The following is a 19744-nucleotide window of genomic DNA, read 5'->3' as shown; positions in this document are numbered from 1 at the left end:
AAGGTTGGGTCCTGGATTCTGCCCACGATTTCAATGCGGTGGATATTAGTTTACGTGCAATTGTGCAGCTTACATTTTAGTCTTCAGATTACGTTTTTGGTGGGATTCTTGGGGTGGAGAGTATCTGATGCTGACTGGATTGCAGGAGTGCCTGATTTGCTGTTGTTGTTATGGAATGGTGCATTGTAATAGCATGAGAAAAAAAATGGATGCACACATTGATTTCACAAATGTTTTGCAATACGGAACAAAATGGATGCACATATCGAATTCACAAATGTTTTGCAATGTGGACATAGGGCAAGTGAAGGATAAGTAAATTATTGTATAATGTTAGTGAGCTTAGTCAAGGGAAAAAGTTTACAGGGGTTCCAAGCTAAAGATGATAGCAAAATGAGAATTCGTTTAAAGGTGCTTATTTGAAAAGGGGTAGGGCAGGGGACGAAAGAGAGAAGAAAGGGTTGAGGTTGGATCCCTTGCAGGCTAATGACGTGTTGAAATGAAGTTGTAGTGTGTCATATAGTGTTTTTGAGTGAAGAAAGACGATTTCGTACTGCTGCAATAGATGTAAGGAAAGAAGGAGGTTTTTAGAGGTAGAGGTTTTTAAGCCTGCAAGGGTCGAGGGATAAGAGAATGATCAGAATGAAACAATTAATAAAAAGTAGGAAATTTTACAAAAAGGGCATTCAACCTGATTGAGAAATTCAAACACACCATGCCCAGACCACACATTTGCTCATAAGTTGTCTTTGAAGCACAAGGGCATTATCTTCATTGTGGTAGCAACAACATTTTGATACAGTGTACTGCTTTCTCTTCCTCGCTCTCTCTCTTTTTAAGTCTTTTTTTCTTCCCATCTTTTCTCTCACTTAATCGTTCTCCCTTCCCTTTCTCGCTCTTTCTAAAAGTAATTGACAGCCATTTTCAGTGTGATAAGACAATGAAGACCACAAGAAGTCACTCAAGCATACATGCTTGCTAGTAACATTAAATGGCATAACATGACAAAAAATAAATGGCAATTTAATGGTGGCTAAAAGAAAGCTATCTAATCTTTCTCTCCATACAGGGAGATGGTAAAGTGGGAGAAGATTGAGTTAAAGTAAAATGAGGCTAGAAATGAGAGAAAGAGAAATCTTTAGAGAGGAAAGTTATATTTAAGGCTGAAGAGAGAGATGATGATGCAATTTAGGACGAAAGTTGGGGAATAAGTTGTTTGGAAGTGTCCAGCAAGAGAAGCAGTGAAAGAGCGTGGATGGGTCACTAATGAAATGAGCAAAGATAACATTCTAGAAATGTCAGGCTAATCATGTCAAATTAATAAACATAGCTGTGCCATGCTTCCCACAGGCTGGACAAAGTAAAATAAGGCAGGATGGATCCTTCAATGATTTCAAATGGATTGTTTGTTTATGTAGAGGAAGAGTGGCCCAAGGTAGGCGTGGAGGATCATGGTAAAGCAAATGCAGGGGATGCAGCAAAGATGGCTGGGGTCGGCTACCCAGCAAATAGAAAAATCCAGTTTTTGTTCATCCTATCCACAATAAATAATAATGAGATACTGAAACATATATTAGTAGTCATTTGCAGCATTTGCTTAATTCTGGGACATTTTGGAAACCCAAATGGATTTCAAACGTTTGTGAGCAAAAAAGCAAAGCTCTAGTTGCAAGAAAACGCCCAAAGTAAAAACGTATCATTCCAGATAGCTGCCAATGTTCAGGAAGCCTTCATTTATAGAGATATGGCATGATGTGATGACTGCAGTGATCAAAGTCCTTGATGAGATTTTAGAGCTGTAGGAAATCAAAAGCCAGGGTGGAGACCAGAAGAGGGTACAATTTATATAAGCCACATCTGCATGGTTACACTCTACTACATTATAGGACTGTGGTGGGGTCCCCTCTAATGGAACACAGGTGTTTTTGTGACCCAACAGCAAGGTACCATCTATCCCTCTGGAGGGACAAGCAGCAACTACTCAGATTAAGAAGTTGAGCTTGTCAGCAGGCCACAAGAGGAATTCTGCTGATTAGGCTGTGTGTGGCAAGTATGCTGAAACTTAAGTTCGTATCAAGATGGAAGGTGCTGAAATCATCATTGTTTTAGGTCTATTCATTTTGTGAATGCTGAAATAGTAAGTGTAATGGCAGCAGGGGGCATTTGGCAATGTCACATTATTCACGGTTAGTCTTAATGAGTGGTCCCAGTCAACATTTCTAAGATCTCTTCTGCTAGCCTCTTTGTGATCCTATACGTTCAGTGATTTCTTTATTTATTTGAGCAAGTGGAGCCCATCGGCACTCATGTTTGGGGACTGGTACTTATTTTTTCACATCAGACATTTGCCAAGAGAAGACACACATTCAAAGGTGAAAGAAGGAGAAAGAAGAAGATTGAAAACCATCCTAAAGGGAGAAAGCAAGAACCTGCTAGCGTGATATAAAGGAGCAGCAGTGTTTATACCAGCAGAAATGTAAATTAAAACCTGCAAAAAAATACATACAGAGCAAGAAATGTAGAATTCACAGACTTCCAGAACCTGGGAGTAACTGGGAACATGTAAGAAAAATTACAAATGCACTCAAAACGTAGGAATGAGTCTAGGGGATGAAACACCTGACTTTATTGAAGAATTGATTTCAATTTAAACAAAAGTAGCCAGGCATTATTGTGTTACACAGTGACAACATCTGGAGCAATCCTCAGCATGAGCACATTGGCACCAAGAACATTGATTTGATGGGTCTAATTATAAATGACACAGTATTTTGACACAGTAAAAATTGCATGCAACCAATCCGACTCAAATGTTTTCAGATTGCATCAGTTGTGATAATTTTCATCTATTCAGAGTTTGGGGGAGTAACATGCAGATTTTGGTGCCTACCGCACCACAATCAGCATGTGTCAGTGAAAACTGAGCCTTTTCCCCTTGCACCATCTTTTACCTGTGAAATTTAATGAATGGGACAATCATTATCACACCTGGTAATTACCGAATGCAATAAACATCACACCACTTCCCGCTGCGATCCATGCGCAATTAGCATCGCACCACAGCGATCCATGCGCAATTAGCATCGCACAACGTGCCATTGAAATCCATGCGCACACAAGTGTTTGTGAATGAATCATATTTAAGTGGCAACTCATAATGAGAGCTTATGTGTTTTATTTGAATAGTCAAGAATTGTAGGGCAATATTTAAGCAATGTTATCCAAGGTTGAGGGGCCTCCCAGGTAGTTATTGACCAGGATGGAGACAGAGGACTCAAAGTGGAGCCGAAGGCTTATCTGGGATGAAATTCACACAGTTGTTTGTGAGATGTTCAGTTTTCCATAGGACTACTTCAGTAAAAGAGTACAAAAGCACACCTCAGACATTTTTTGATAGGGTGCAAACTATTTGTGTACCATTGAAATACACAGGAGTGAATACCTGCATTTAGGAGCACAATATTGATCATATAGAACGGGTGAGAGCAGATATTTATCACAATATAAATTAATTGTTAGTGGTATCATATTAATTTTAGGAACTGTGGCGAGTCCTAGACTGGCTTTAACCTGTGAAAACTGCCTATCCTCTGCTGAGATTTGATGAACCATGTTTGAGAGAAACTGTTTTCTTTCATGATCTTCTCATTGGAATTTTGGAAGGTGGTCCAGAAGCTAAAATGAGGGCACAATTTCTATGAATTCACAAATATCTTCCTCATGCATGAGAGATAAATGTCTGACATGCTGACTAAACATGTACCTACAGCCACAGAAGTCTGTCTGTAAATTCCATATTGTTCTTCTGCAGTTTCACCACAGAATTCTAATTATTTATAGTGCCAACAGGTAAATCAACAAAATTAAATATTTCAGTTTTGGACATTATGGTTACTTTACTAGAAAGCTATAATAAGGACACATTTTCCATAAATTCCCAAATATCTTAATCATTCTTGACAGAATTCTTGTCATACTGAGTGAAATATGCTCTTCCAAAATCAGTATCATCCTGTTAGTTGACTTCCAAGTGTTCCTATGTAGCTTCACCATGAAGTTTTATTGAGCAATTAGAATGCTAACCTTTTAGACACAAGTCAAAAGCGAGGCACTGCTGTAGGTCCTTTCCTGGAATATGAGCTATTGAACTTGCATCATTTCCTATAGAATAGGCTGAAGTAAATGAGCATTAGGGTATTAATGCAGATATGAACACTGCTGATTAACAAAAAATGTAAGTGGAAGTATGGATTTTAAGTCATTTATGGCATAATATATTGTAAATGGGCTAAATAGTTAAAGAGAGAGTTCCATATCTAATACCAGCATCACTTTTCAATCTGTAATTACGCAGGCCACTAATCCCGTCGCTTAATACCTCCTAAATTTTAAAATAGTAACACATTAAGCACTGACCAGTAGTGATATGTGGGTTGAGACTGTAAAGAGGTTTATCTCAATTACTAAGTATGAATCTCCTAGATAGATATCGAACTGCTAGGATGCAATCAAATGCCACACTTTTGGGTAGTACCGTATTTTCCGGCGTATAAGACGACCCGGCGTATAAGACGACCCCCTACTTTGCTTGATAAAATGTAGGTTTCGTGCTATACTCGCCGTATAAGACTACCCCCACTTCCAGCGCAGTCCAACGCAGTCCTGCATAGTTGGCTCGTACTTTGTACGCTTTTGTAACCTGCACACTTATCACTTTTTTCTCCAGGAATGTACTGATTGCTACCTCATGTATTTTGGTTGCTCACTATTGTCACTTTTGATCCATGTAACTTAACGTTTGCTTTTGTAATTTGTTCATTTGTAATTGTTCCTCTTGTATCAATACTGTTCCTACTGTAAAGCGCTCTGACACCTTCGGGTAAAGTCCGCGCTATGTAAAAAACGCCTGAAAACATACCTTTAAATTTTGTACCCGGCGTATAAGACGACCCCCGACTTTCCAGAACATTTTAAGGGGTTAAAAAGTCGTCTTATACGCCGGAAAATACGGTATACAGATGTCTTTTAAAATGTACATTAAAATGCACATGATATCCAAGTTCCACAGGCTTTTTCTCCGGGTGACATATGTGAACATATATGCTTCATAGCCCCAACTCCACTATTCTGCACCATATAAATACCAACGTATCACCATATGCAGTCATGCATACTTTGCACTACATCTTAAAGCAATACTACGTTAATGCACAAAGATGGGAACAAAAATTAGTAAAAAATAAAACCGCACAACTAAACCAAACTTTACCGTAATTGCTCTCACTGCGTAAGAATACGTCAAGATGAAAAAAATAACAACAACCAAGTGTTTCATGGAGCACCATAACATTGAATGGCTCCCCCTTAAAGGATGCATAGGCTCTCTCATGAGTGAATTTTATGAAAAAACAAAAACACATTCTTACTCATTCATGAAAAGTAGCAGAAATCATTTTGTAATAGGAATTTCTCTTTCAGACAGTTGCTGCTTATTATTTTGGGTCCTGTGTTGCAAGGCTATAATTATTTTGTAACTGAAGCTTAAGAGCGCGTACATCTCTTCAAGTAAAGGAAATGGCAGTGCTTAATTTGAGCGGGTGGTTGCTGGTGTAGGCCCCCCACACTCATTTTGGGGCCCTGCACTTACTTTTCGGCATCAGACATTAACCAAGAGAGGCAAAAACATACGGAGCAGAAAGTCGGCGGAGGAGAAAGTCGAGACAACATTCACAAGGGATAACGCAGGATCCTGTCAACAATCTAGTTACAAGATCATATTTTGAGTGAATCATAACATTTTTCTGTAATTTCATCAATTGTTTTCCAGTATGGACCCTCACTGATGCTTGAGTGTGGATTTAAATATCTCATTTGAAAACAGCCCATTTGTACGTTTGCTTGGCCTAGCCACGAATTCTAGGGTAATAGAGTACTTTAAAATACGCTCGCGATCCAGGTCCAACAGATTTTTTCGCCAGGTGGCAGATGTGGCCAATGTATGCTCAACTGCCCCCAGCTAAATTTGTTCTCTAAGAACCACAGTACCATTACATACAGACATACAAACTTTGACTCTTCATTGTAAGCAATGTTGTTAACACACAGAAACACCTTGTTCTGCAGTACTTTGTTAAACAGGGAAGGCCTGATTGCAAGTTTGGCGGACAGGTTACTCCATCACAAACGAGACGGATATCCTGTCGTTAATATTACCAGTTCCATTATGTTCCTTTTCATATACTGGAATTCGTAATACGGTGGACGGGATAACCGTCACGTTTGTGATGGAGTAACCCATCCGCCAAACTCGTAATCAGGCCCATAGTGATTGCTTAGTTATGTTTCTGTAGCACACAGTTCTACTTGGTGAGTCAAACCCTTTCAACTGCAGACAAATAAAGTAATAAAGGCCAACATTGTTTTACTTTCTCTCTTTCCTTAATGTTCCACGCTCCTTTGGAAGTCACTGGGCACACACATTCTCTTTCTTCATGTTGGGGTCTTAGCAATAACTCTCACATGTGTAAATGGCTCTTTTGATATGAAGTTCTGTAAATCTGTATTGCTATATTTATTTGTTTGTTATTTTTCCAGCAAGTTCATTGCTGACCGTGAGAGCCGAAGAAGTCTGACCAACAGTCACCTTGAAAAAAGGAAATGTGATGAATATGTAAGTATAACATAAAAGGATTTATTAATCTCATCTCCATCACATCTAAAACTCATATTCTGAGTCACTGGGACCATACAGCAAAATGAAGCATTTTCTGTGGCAATGTTAGTTTGCTTTTTTATCATTGCAACATATTAATACTGTCTGTGCAAATGTTTGTAAGCACATTTGAACACCTGAATATAGCCATCATCAACTTGAAGGTGGCCAGTTAACCTCTGAAAGGGGCTGGTACTGCGGCACCAGATGTTGGACATTTGTTTAGGTAACTGTTGACCTGGTTGACTTACTCACAAGTTGTTGTGGAAATCTGAAAGTTATGCAGCAGTTGAAGGATTTTTTGCCTTAATTCCAGTGGCACTGCCTTCAATGCGAACCCTGTGATAGCAGCTGGACTTTACATTATGACTGTTTGTTAGGTGGCAGTCAGTCGCTTATATTTATCTTTTTTATGTATCACGTACAGTGGCTTGTGTGGTTTTTCATTACAATCCATAAAAGTAATCAATAATAATAAATACTTAATCATAGTAATGCAGCTGTCAGAACGGTGTTGGGTATGAGGATGAGGGTGCCATTTTGTCTGTCTCTGATTTTTGCTTCAAAAAGGTTGATGACAGCCAAGTGCAGAAAGCTCACACTTTATTGTGCTATTGTGATTCCTGCTAGGAGACAGCCCTTGTGTTACCTTATATGTGAGAGGTAGCACTTTACACTAAGACTGTGTCTGGAGAGAAGTCTTAGACCGTCACTTGAAAGGAGATCCAATGCAAATCTATTCTGAAGTTTATAAAAGTAGGAACCTAACCACCCCACTTGGTTCCAGAACCTAATTCTTCTGGACCAATGAAGAAGGTGCTCGAAGGACTGTTGTGTAACCAGGAATGGTGTCTGCCTGGCAGCATGTTTCTCACAGGTGATTACCTAAAGTCTGCACGTTCTGCTAAAGGAGCCGAGTCTCATCCTAGAAGCGTATACGTCTGCTGAGAGATAGATTGCACCTGCCGATGTAGGAGGAGAGACTGACCAAGAGGAGGAGCATAGTGGGTTTTCCGGTGTGAGGAACACCCAGACAAAGGGGACTGCATTGGAACACAAAACCAGAAACTACTCAAAACAAGAGTAGGTCACGGTTAAGCTGGGACCTGCCTCTGAGGCTTTCCATAATTGAGTGTGGCCATATTACTGACAACTCTGTGGCCTGCCCGCGGTGCTGTCACTGCTGATGCCAGAAAGAAGAAGCATTGTTACTGAGTGAAATCCTTTCGGGATGCCACAAACAAAAGTAATGGCTAAGGAAAGCCGGTCGACCTGGGTGGCTGCCACTGCTGTGAAGCTGTGCCATCACCCGCTCTGCTGTGATCATCCAGCAAAAATGAAGTGTTGCTGAGAGGCCTCAACTGGTGGAGAAGCCGTGCCTTGACTCGTGGACCTACCGTGCTGCAATCATCCTTCATCGCGGGTACCAAGGATAGGTTGCCATGAAGACAGAAGGCACAGGCTGCACCGTTCATATCACCCGACAAGTTTGATCATTGGTGCAGGCCCCCCAAGGCTTCAACTGCGATAGGAGCAAAGGACTGGGACACGCTCACAGGAATCCTGGGGTAAGAAGTTTTCACTGATGTATGCATCTAAACCCGGTGGGGTGAACAGTGACCTCATCTACATCTGTGCCTAAGTGATGTCAAAGTGGCTATAACTGCTAGGGCCACGACGGCGAGAGAATACTAGAGCAGGATTGTGCAATGCACTGAAAACACAACCAGGACTAACACTGTATTAGCTAACCTAATTGCATTGTGTAGTATTTAGTTCTGTTGTGTGATCAAATAACTTTCTTTTACAAAAAGACAAGCCCTAAGCTCAACATTAATTATTGTATCTGTAAGTTGATTGTAGGGTTCTGAACTCTTGTCCATCACACTACCTCCATGAAAAGGCTTGGACTGGTTGTCCTCACTACTCAAGTGTAGTAGGGGTTGTACTTGGCTCTATTTACTTAGCCATAGTAGGATGGACCCCAAGACACCAGTGGCAAACACCCTCAACCACCATGGTTGGGACGCACGGCCACTGTCTGCCCTGTGGTCCCCTGAAAAGGGTCTGACACTAGCAGTCGTGGGTCAGGCTGGGCAAGTAATTGAGGATACAATTCAGTAGAGTAGTAGTGTATGATATACAGCATGAAGAGCCTCATCCCTAAGTGAAAGGTGCACTCAATTCAAATTTTTATTATTATTGTTTTTGTTATTGCTGTTGTTGTCTTGTTATTTTTAATACTAATAATAATAACATTAAATGATTTGACGAAAGATCAATTTCATCCTCCAAAAACTGTCTTTATTTTAATTAACCCCTATCTTGAAGTAAAGAAAGGGGCACAGCACAAGTCAGGGGTACACATGGGTAGATTGTGTCTTCCTTGCCAAGAAGTTGGGCCCCACAGAAATATACTGAACTCGTCCTGGTGTAATTTATAGACACATTCAGCAGCACCTGCATGTTGTCTTCTTTCATGCCCAGCAGTGGCGGCTCTCCCATTGGGGTGTTCGGGTGTAGCCCCACTGCTTTCTCACGGTGCGATAAGGCAGAAACATAAATGGTAATAACTATCATTTTATGTTTCTGCCTTCTCGCACCGGAAGAAAGCAGAAGTGCCTGATTGGGGGTGGGCGGTTCTGCTCAAGGGCAGGGTGCGGGTGTGGCTTGTCCACTGTTGTGTATACTGACTGTTTGGACGGCCCTGGGGCCGACCAAACAGTCAATATGCACAACAGTGGGCCACTCCTCCCCCTGCCACTCCTCCCCCTGCCCTCGAGCTGGACCGCCCATTCTCCCTTTTTAGGGCTCGCCTGCTGATGCGCTTCAGCGCATAGCTGGCGAAGCTCTATAGGGGCTTATCCAGTGTTTATCCACTGGCGATTCCACTGGCGATTCCTTCAAGTGCATGTGCTTTTTAGGTCATTGCGCTTGCGCAAGCCCTAAAAAGCGCGTGCACAATGCCACCAGCCGCCTGCCTGCCTGCCTCGCATTACCACATCAAAGGCAGCCCTCCGAGCGCATTTCTCACCCCCTAATTATTCACGGCCGGCCGGCAGGCACATCAAAGGCTGCTGCTGCCGTGACTCGCATTTCTCCTCCCTCCTCCCCTATCACTGCCCAGGCCGGCCGTACTTTCTCTTTACAAGGGCGCCCATTCCTGAATCACTTGAAATCTCTCCACATTATTTGCATTTTGTTAATTAAAAAAATTAACTTCAACACAGCGTTGCACATTTTTCTCGACTTCGGAAGGATGAGTCCCAATCTCATTTGTACAAAGTGTTGTAATGGGATTATTGGAGAGTTAGAGAAACGTGCTCACAAGTTACATTTTTATGCAAATCATCTGAGTAAATAAACAATAGCATGGTGCCGTTTGCGTCCTTGACTTGATCTGGTTTTTATTTTTATTTTGCTATTATTCTCACAAAGGCTAAGAAGGTCTGCCTACTTTAGTATTAAGTGCTATACGTCGCATAAGCAACAGCTAACCATTCACTCACCCACGCAACGCCACTCACCCATGCAACGCCACTCACCCACGCAACGCCACTCACCCACGCAACGCCACTCACCCACGCAACGCCACTCACCCACGCAACGCCACTCACCCACGCAACACCACTCACACACGCAACGCCACTCACACACGCAACGCCACTCACACACGCAACGCCACTCACACACGCAACGCCACACACGCAACGCCACACACACACGCAACGCCACACACACATGCAACGCCACACACACATGCAACGCCACACACACATGCAACGCCACTCACACATGCAACGCCACTCACACATGCAACGCCACTCAACCACGCAACACCACTCACACACGCAACGCCACTCAACCACGCAACGCCACTCACCCACGCAACGCCACTCAGCCACGCAACGCCACTCAGCCACGCAACGCCACTCAGCCACGCAACGCCACTCACACACGCAACGCCACTCACACACGCAACGCCACTCACACACGCAACGCCACTCACACACGCAACGCCACACACACACGCAACGCCACACACACACGCAACGCCACACACACACGCAACGCCACTCACACACGCAACGCCACTCACACATGCAACGCCACTCACACATGCAACGCCACTCACACATGCAACGCCACTCACACACGCAACGCCACTCACACACGCAACGCCACTCACCCACGCAACGCCACTCACCCACGCAACGCCACTCACCCACGCAACGCCACTCACCCACGCAACGCCACTCACCCACGCAACGCCACTCACCCACGCAACGCCACTCACCCACGCAACGCCACACACGCAACGCCACACACACACGCAACGCCACACACACACGCAACGCCACACACACACGCAACGCCACTCACACACGCAACGCCACTCACACATGCAACGCCACTCACACACGCAACGCCACTCACACACGCAACGCCACTCACACACGCAACGCCACTCACACACGCAACGCCACTCACCCACGCAACGCCACTCACCCACGCAACGCCACTCACCCACGCAACGCCACTCACCCACGCAACGCCACTCACCCACGCAACGCCACACACACACGCAACGCCACACACACACGCAACGCCACACACACACGCAACGCCACACACACACGCAACGCCACACACACACGCAACGCCACACACACACGCAACGCCACTCACCCACGCAACGCCACTCACCCACGCAACGCCACTCACCCACGCAACGCCACTCACCCACGCAACGCCACTCAGCCACGCAACGCCACTCAGCCACGCAACGCCACTCAGCCACGCAACGCCGCTCAGCCACGCAACGCCGCTCAGCCACGCAACGCCGCTCATCCACGCAACGCCGCTCATCCACGCAACGCCACTCACCCACGCAACGCCACTCACCCACGCAACGCCACTCACCCACGCAACGCCACTCATCCACGCAACGCCACTCATCCACGCAACGCCACTCATCTATATGCAAAACGAAAAATGTCAAACTCTTCTATTGCGAGACCTATTGCATTTTCAATGCTTGTTCTCTATGTAGGCTGCTACATAGGCAAAATGTCCCGGGTGGGGCGCACTCTGCTGCACCTCACCAATCACAACGCTGCCATTGCAGCATTGTGATTGGCGGAGGGGAGGGAGGGAGGCTGCCTTCTGGCTGATGACGATGCAGGAATTGAATTCGGAAAAGGCAGGACGGCGGGAGTCGGAAGTCAGACTGTGGACCCATCCAGACAGCGGCGCAGGACAGCAAGTTAAGTTTGATATTATTTTATATATATTTAATTAAACAAACCCTCCCCCATCCCCCACCCCGAGACGACCTAATTTTCACCCCCTCTCCCCCCACCCGCCCGACATGTCGGCCGTGACTGCAAATAAATGTTAATAAATTAGCAGGTGACTCGCAAGATATGAGCTCCATTAGGTTGGGCAATTGAAACCATTTTCGTCTTTATTTCCTTTGTTCCTTTATTCCTCACTGCCCCGCCTCAAGGTTAAGGTACATAGTAAAATGCTTGTCCGAAAAGCGTGATTATTGTCTTTAGACAAGTCTGCCTCCGATAGCTACTTTCATGCATCACTGGAAAGCTTCACTGCTCTGCTGAAATAGAAATCTGCGCTTGTACTTCAGCGTTCCTTCTGACACTGAAGGGTCATGTTTTCACACTAGGCTTCACGAGTCGTAGCTTGCGAGCTCAGCATGCACCGGGACTATGTTTGTGCCACACATGTGCCACGGTGGTGCTTAGCCCTGAGTCAGCCTGCCTGAGCTCTGTTGTAATAGAAGATCTGCACCTGGCGCACAACAGTGTGGTGTGCCAGCAGTAATCCACCACTCATGCAGGCAGGCTATGGGGCATGCCTTGTGAGGAGAGGGTTGATGTGAGGATAGATCATTGTTAAGTGAAAAGCGTATAGCCTGGCGTACTGCTAGTGAATGTGAGATGTCACATGCCACTGTTAAACCATCAATACTGTGCAGAAATGAGATGGATCAGTATTTGAAACAATATGTGACAATAGCTGAAACATGTACGTGTTTACATTTGCTGTAAAACTAAAAGCTAGAAAGTTACAGTGAAAGATAAATTGTGTGATGCAATTTTGCCTGACATTTTGGTTTAGAGGTGACAAATATAAATCGATTTTAAATTATGTTAGTATTGGCACTATTCAGCGTCAGTGGAACTGAAGATGTATGCAAATGACACTGGGGAAGAGTTTATTTTTTGTGTGTGTTACTTTGTGTTATTTAGGTTGTCAATGATTTATACAGCAGTGACGTTATCATGTTGAGCTAAGAAATATGAAGAATTGTGATTATGAAAATTATGTTAGGTAATAGAAAAACCGTCTCCAGTTATATTTATGGAAACATAATTTTACTTTGCCTCCATATTTATAGTATCCTAAAGTTATGTTACTGACCATAGGTGAACGCAGAGATTAACTTTCATAGAATTAAAAGACAATATATGGATTTAAAGCACACCAGTGTAATGATTCATTGGGGAATTTGGAAAACATAGGTATTGTGTTCATACGCTAATGGGTTCATTGTACATACTCTAATATGATACCAAAGTGTAGCATTTTGTAGTGTTTTGTTCCACTGATTCTTATTCTCTACTTTGTGTGTATTATAGTGCTGCATTCACGTAGCTCTCTTTGACTGTGTTTACTTCCTGGGAGTCCACATTTAGAGCTGTTTTCCTGTGCTTGCCAAGCTCTGCTTTGCACGATTACCCTTTATTGTCCTCAGGCTATTATTCCCAGGATTGCACACATTATGGTGTTGTGTCACGTGTTATATTAGACATGTGACAGTGTTTGTTCCTGGCTGTGGCCCTCTAGTTAATCACTGGAGTCTCTCAGCACCCTTCAATGACTGATAACATGAAGACGTTTGATCTTGCACACTTGTTACAGTTTGGCGTGGCAGTTTACGCCCCACTACTTTAAAAGTACACCAACTGCCACTGATGCCCAGTAACATGCAGGTATTGCAGAGGCTTATCAGAGTCCTGTTAGGACAAAGTTAGGGGGGCATCAGGCTTCCTTTTGGTTATGCAGGCTGAAAGCTGTCTGCTCACTTACACCTAGAAGCAAATGCAATGGAGGGGAAACAAAGACAGACAATTTGTTATCACTTCACCACTGTTTAAGAGAGGCATGCTTTTGGCTTTGACCAGTCTCTGTCTTTAGGACATATACATACACTGTAAGAATGTTAGATGTGTTGGTCTATCCCATTGTTTACACACAAAACTATTTAAATACTACTGTTTATTTCTATTTTTTTATATAGTGCTACTCATCCCAATCCTGGGTGTGGAAGCTCTTTACATTAATTGTACACTTTTTTACATTTACACACATATGATCTATCGTCAATCAATGTACAGGATGCGTTACATAAGAAGTGAGGGTTACAATGTGTAGGAGTCACATGTCCTTCATAGCTCACTGTGCTGTTTTAGAAGGATTACAATTTATGAACCTCAAGTAGCAAAAGGATCTGTATGATAAAAGCAGTAACCCATCTGTCATTTGCGTGTTACTTGAATTGCTTTGCAGGAGACATATCAACACTCTATGCTACTTTGACTCAAAACTGGGACTGACACAGATCTCTTGAGAAAGTGCATTAACTTCCAGAGTTATCTTGCCATTATTTTTATCCCCTGAGATTTACTGGGCAAACAGTAAATCACTCCTACTCGTAAGCATCCGGTTCGGGAAGTCGGCCTCGGTGATCCAGAAGGTGTTGATAGCGGGCGTATGCTTCAATGAAGCAGGCAACAGTGTGCCTTCTAACTCTACACCGGACTCGACCTAATTAGACCGGCAATTCAGTATATACCAGTCAATATTAAGTAATTAGTCCTGATGATGATCCCTGTAACTAATGAGCTTGGGATCGAAACGTCGTCGACAATGCAAAATAGTACCACATGTTCCATAGTGTATAAGTATTGTGGTTACTATTTGGTTTAGCTTGTTGCATTACATGATTATCACAAGCTTCCACAGCTCCAGTTTTTTGCCTGTAACTTGTTTTGTTTAACCTTTCATTGTTTGTTTCGTTTTTCTCCCTGTCCATTGTATCGGGTGCAGGATTGCGTCCCGTTCCTTTGTATATTACTTGCCACCTCTATATACATTGTCTTATTAAACTTCCTTGTCTGGCTTGACATAGGACATATATTGTACCCATTTAGGCCTATACTTTATTTTTTCCTCTATATTTTCATTCTAAGTACCATTGTTTACGAAAATAATTGATACCCGGGGTCCTTAGTTACTCATCGGGGCCCCTTGTCTGTCTATAGAAAGCCAATTTCTTTATGGCAGAGTTAAAACAAATTAATGGATAAGATGACCCCAGATTTTTCATCGAGTTGTGTCACTGTTTTCGCATCAGCTCCAACACAAAATCTCACTTGTTAAATATTGTTAACGCGCTCAAATGTACCCATGCTAGACCTGCTAAGCAAATGTGTGAGGTTTTTGGATCTGATGTCACTTCTTGTGATCTCACTTTGTGTAAAGTCACGGGATGTGATGCCATGTGTGATGTCACACCTTGTGATGTCATTCCCTGTGATGTCACACGACATGATGTCACTTGCATACTGCCTAAGTTGGTTAGTCCCCTCACTTCTTTTTTCGTGACTTGTGTCCTGGAAAAGGGCACCGACCCAGATTTCAATGGCCCCTTATCTGACAAGGTGCTTCATTCAGGAAAGCATAATCTCACCCTAGCTGTAGAATAGGGCATTTTGTCATCTGAACCGTGCCCACAGTGGTCGTACATTGTCAAGGTCTCAGCTTTGAGGGCCTAAGACTGCCTCAAGCTGCCGCCTTCCCCTCTCTGATATCTTGATACACCAGCGAGAGACATGTGCAACTCTCCTTCAGTGGTCTGAAGGCTCTTTGCTATGTGCAGCTCCTCAAACAGGGGACAAAAGAAAGCATCCTATGACTTTATACCATTCCGGCTGAGGGTACAATGCTTGGTACTCCAGGGCTCTGGAAGAAAAGTGCCTTTGCAGTGCTTCTGTCCCCAGGAAAGGGTGAATCAGGACTACATAAGACTTTTGGGATGACTGACTGAGAAATATGCCCCCATGGATGGATAGCGTAGCACTGCGAATGAAACCACCAATACTGGGCGCTTAGAGAGCTCGGCCGGATATTTACATTCCCACAAATGTTTGACACTTCGAAGAGGCAGCACAAGGTGGTAGGAAACTTTTTTAACAATGAAGAGGTAATATTTATCTTTCTTCATTGTATGGGGTGGGGAATCTGAGAGACACCACGAGCAGTGCTAGGCAGGGTGAGACCAGCCATTGAGAAGCAATTCTTCCTCCCAGCAAAAAAGCTGGCAAGAAGCTCTAAACAGTTTATATGCAGAACTGATCGTCTCGCGGACACAATGAGTCCCCCAACCAGATGTGCTTGCATCTGACTCCAAAAGATCGGAGGCAGAATTTAAAATTGTTCTCTCATTACATACATTCTAACCATCAAAGGACTTCTTCATTGTCTTGAGATCTAACAGAATTAGATACGAATAACTTTGTTGAAGTGTCAGATTTTTAGTCTAGCCCTGTAATGGAGAGGTCCTTAGAAAACTGATTGGAGTTTTGACAAGAGGAGACCTACAATTTTCTAGAGGAGCGTTTTTACTCCTCCCCCGCTCCTTACCTGGTCTCTCACATCTTCTTGCTTCTTCTCACATTTTCTTCCCGCCCTTCCTAGCACTGCCCATTGAACCCCTCCGCTCTTTCTCCCATCTCAGGGCCTACTTAATGGCACACACTGCATGACCACGCAGCCAAAGGCAAGCCAAATGCAAGCTTTTCGGTGCTTGTCCTGACTGTCCACATATGGATCATGCCCAGGACCACAAATCCTGGTAGGATCACCCTCCACCATTACTCAGCAGCCACCCTTCGCGTGTCCATCCACCTGCTTCTGCCACACTGCACCTCTCGGCATAGTGGGACCTTTCTCCTGCTTCCACTGCTTCCACTGCTGATTCACCTGCAGCAGCATGCCCTCACACCCACCCCATACTCTGATTCTCACGCCACCCACTCTCAAACTCACCTCATCAAACACCACACCAGACCCTCAGCAAATACTCACATGGATGCTCCTCAACACACACTGGCTCAAAAAACACAGGATCGAAATCTGGGACCTCCTCAGCAGTTGCGCACTGGACCTCCTCTTCCTGACAGAAATGGGGATGAACCCCGCCTCCCTGCAGGATACAAGATCACATGCCAAAGAATAGGACACTTTATCCTGCACTCTTCCTCCAACACGTGCCATTACTCCGCATTTTTTACTCCGCAAAATCTTTTACAAAACAGGGTTTTACAAATCAATCCATTACAACACATTCCCCATTACAAAGCAATTTACTATTCTAACTCCACCAGGCATTACTTTGGGGGGATGCGCTGTAATGGTTTGTGGTGTAAAGCCCTGCATTCTAAAAGATTTTGCAGAGTAAAAAATGAAGGATAATGGCATGTGCTGTAACGCTTGTGTTGTAAAGGATGTTTACTCATACCAAGACCACCTTCACAGTTGGGGGGAGGTGGGGGGGCACTGTCCATACACAAGACACCCTCAATTGCTCTACTTTCACAGACCTGGACACCCCCTCTTCATGGAGCACATGCACTTTAGTCTACAAACCAACAACAGGCCCGGGCCCACCCTTAATATACCTCGAGCATACAGACCACCCCAAACATGAAGCAAATATCATCGCTGACTTCATCGCCCCTTCCACATCAACTCCAAGGATTTCCTACTTCTCAGCGATTTCAGTTTCTACTTAGAAGTCCCCTCCAACCACTGCTCCACTGAACTCGAGGGCCTGCACGACTTAGGATTTTCCAAGCTCATCATGGACCCAACACACAGTGCAGTACCCACTAAAGACGCAATTTTCGCCTCCGGCAACAACATCAGCCACATTTCCGCCTCACCACTCACATGGACCGACCACTCCATCACCACTTCAAAACCTCCATGCCACTAGCCAAAACTCCCATCAGCACCAACGTACTTAGCCAGGGCTGGAACAGAACAACCCAACTGCCCTGACGCTCTTGCACCCAACAAGACTCATAAACACCGAAGATCCAACAAACAGGCCTCCTGGTACACGGAGGAACTCCGGGACTCCAAAAGGTACAGCAACCAGCTGGAAATGAAACAGAGAGCCAACCATGACATTGAAACCAGATCAACCTACAAAGCTGCTCTCAGACACTACCACCGATTTCTGAGAGACACCAAGCGAAGATCCCTCATTGACTGAAGCTCCAACAAAAGCAGAGAGATCTTTGCCATTATTCAGGAAGATTCCACCCCAGAAGCCTCAGCCAACTCCAACACCCCCTCACATGACCTCTGCAAAAGCCTCTCCAACTTTGTCCACAGCAAAATCGAAAAGATCTACAATAACTTCAACAAACAACCAAGGATATCAAACGCAACCTGCCCACCTCCCACGGGGACACACATCTAACCAACTGGAGAATACTCACAGAGGTAGATACCGCTTCAATGACGAAAACCATTTACTCTGGGGCTCATACAGACCCCTGTCCACAATTTATCTACAACGCAGGAGGGCCTCTAATCAGCATATTCCTGACTCACATCATCAACTCCATCCTTTATGCAGCTTTACCCGAGGAATGGAAACATGCTGCTGTGTCAGCACTCCTCAAGTAAACATCGGCAGGCCCCCAAAGAGATGAGAACATCTGCCCCTTCTCCCTACTTCCATACCGATCCAAAGTTATAGAGAAGGCAATTAACCATAAACTCACCAGCCACTGAAGCTCACAGTTTTCTTGGCCACACCCAATCTGGCTTTCAAAGCAACCTTAGCAGGATACAGTACTCATCACTAACACAGATGAGAGCTGCACTTTACTGGACTGAGGATAAACATCCACCCTCGCACTGCTGTTCTTCTCCGCTGCATTTAACACTGGATCACACTCCAGCCTCATCAAAAAATTTCACATAATATGCATCTAAAGTCCGGCCTTGGAATGCATATGCTCCTATCTCAAAGGAAGAACACAGAGAGGCAAACACCCACGCTACACATCAAAGCCCAAGGATTTGATCTGTGGAGTCCCTCAAGGATTGTCTCTCATCCCTACTCAGTTCAATGGATACATGGCACCAGTCGCCAATGTCATCTGATCTCATGGAATTTCCATAATTTCCTATGCCGATGGCACCCTGTCCATCCTCTCAATGTGCGATAAGTCCTCCATGACCAGATCCAACTTTACGAAATTCATGATCTGCATAGTGGAATGGATGAAAAACAACTGCCTGAAACTCAACATGGACAAGACCGAAGTACTGATTTTCTGGTACAAGAACTCTCCCCTGGGACTCCCCCTTGTGACCATCAGAGTTCTGTCTAACATCTAAAACCTCTGACCATGCAAGAAATCTGGGAATCATCCTAGATGACAAACTCAACATGGCCTCACAGGTGTACGCAATCAGCTCATCTTGCTTCCACATGCTACGCATTCTCAGGAAAATCTTCAAATGGATCCCCATTAACACCAGGCATATCGTCACTCAAGCCCTAGTCACTAGCAGACTAGACTACGGCAACATACTCTATGCCGGAATCTCCAGCCACCTTCTCCATCTACTTCAGATCATCCACAATATCACAGCTAGACTAGTCCTGGGTCTTCCACTTCACACACACACACATCACGCCACATCTCAGAGAATTCCACTGGCTGCCGATACACAAACATTGACAATTCAAATTTCTCATGCATACACACAAGGCACTGCACAACATAGGACCAGCATACCTAACTGCTGAATTCACTTCCACCTACCCACCAGCCTCTTTTGCTCAGCCTCACTCTCTCTCGCACACACACCCTGTATCTACAAATACAGACCGGGCAGCCTAGCCTTCTCCTACATCACACC

General features: G+C 44.3%; 1 protein-coding gene across 1 annotated transcript in view; it reads left to right on the top strand.

The window, feature by feature from the left end:
• The window catches only part of SLC38A1 (solute carrier family 38 member 1), a 437324-nt gene that overhangs the window by 116830 nt on the left and 300750 nt on the right, over positions 1–19744 (top strand). The window contains exon 3 of the mRNA XM_078675755.1: positions 6595–6670. Coding sequence (XP_078531881.1) covers positions 6595–6670 — 76 coding nt within the window. The remainder of the gene's footprint in view (positions 1–6594; positions 6671–19744) is intronic.

The sequence above is a fragment of the Lissotriton helveticus genome, chromosome 1_1 (assembly GCF_964261635.1).
Source record: "Lissotriton helveticus chromosome 1_1, aLisHel1.1, whole genome shotgun sequence".
Lineage (NCBI taxonomy): Eukaryota > Metazoa > Chordata > Amphibia > Caudata > Salamandridae > Lissotriton > Lissotriton helveticus.
This window is presented reverse-complemented; position numbering and strand designations above follow the sequence as displayed.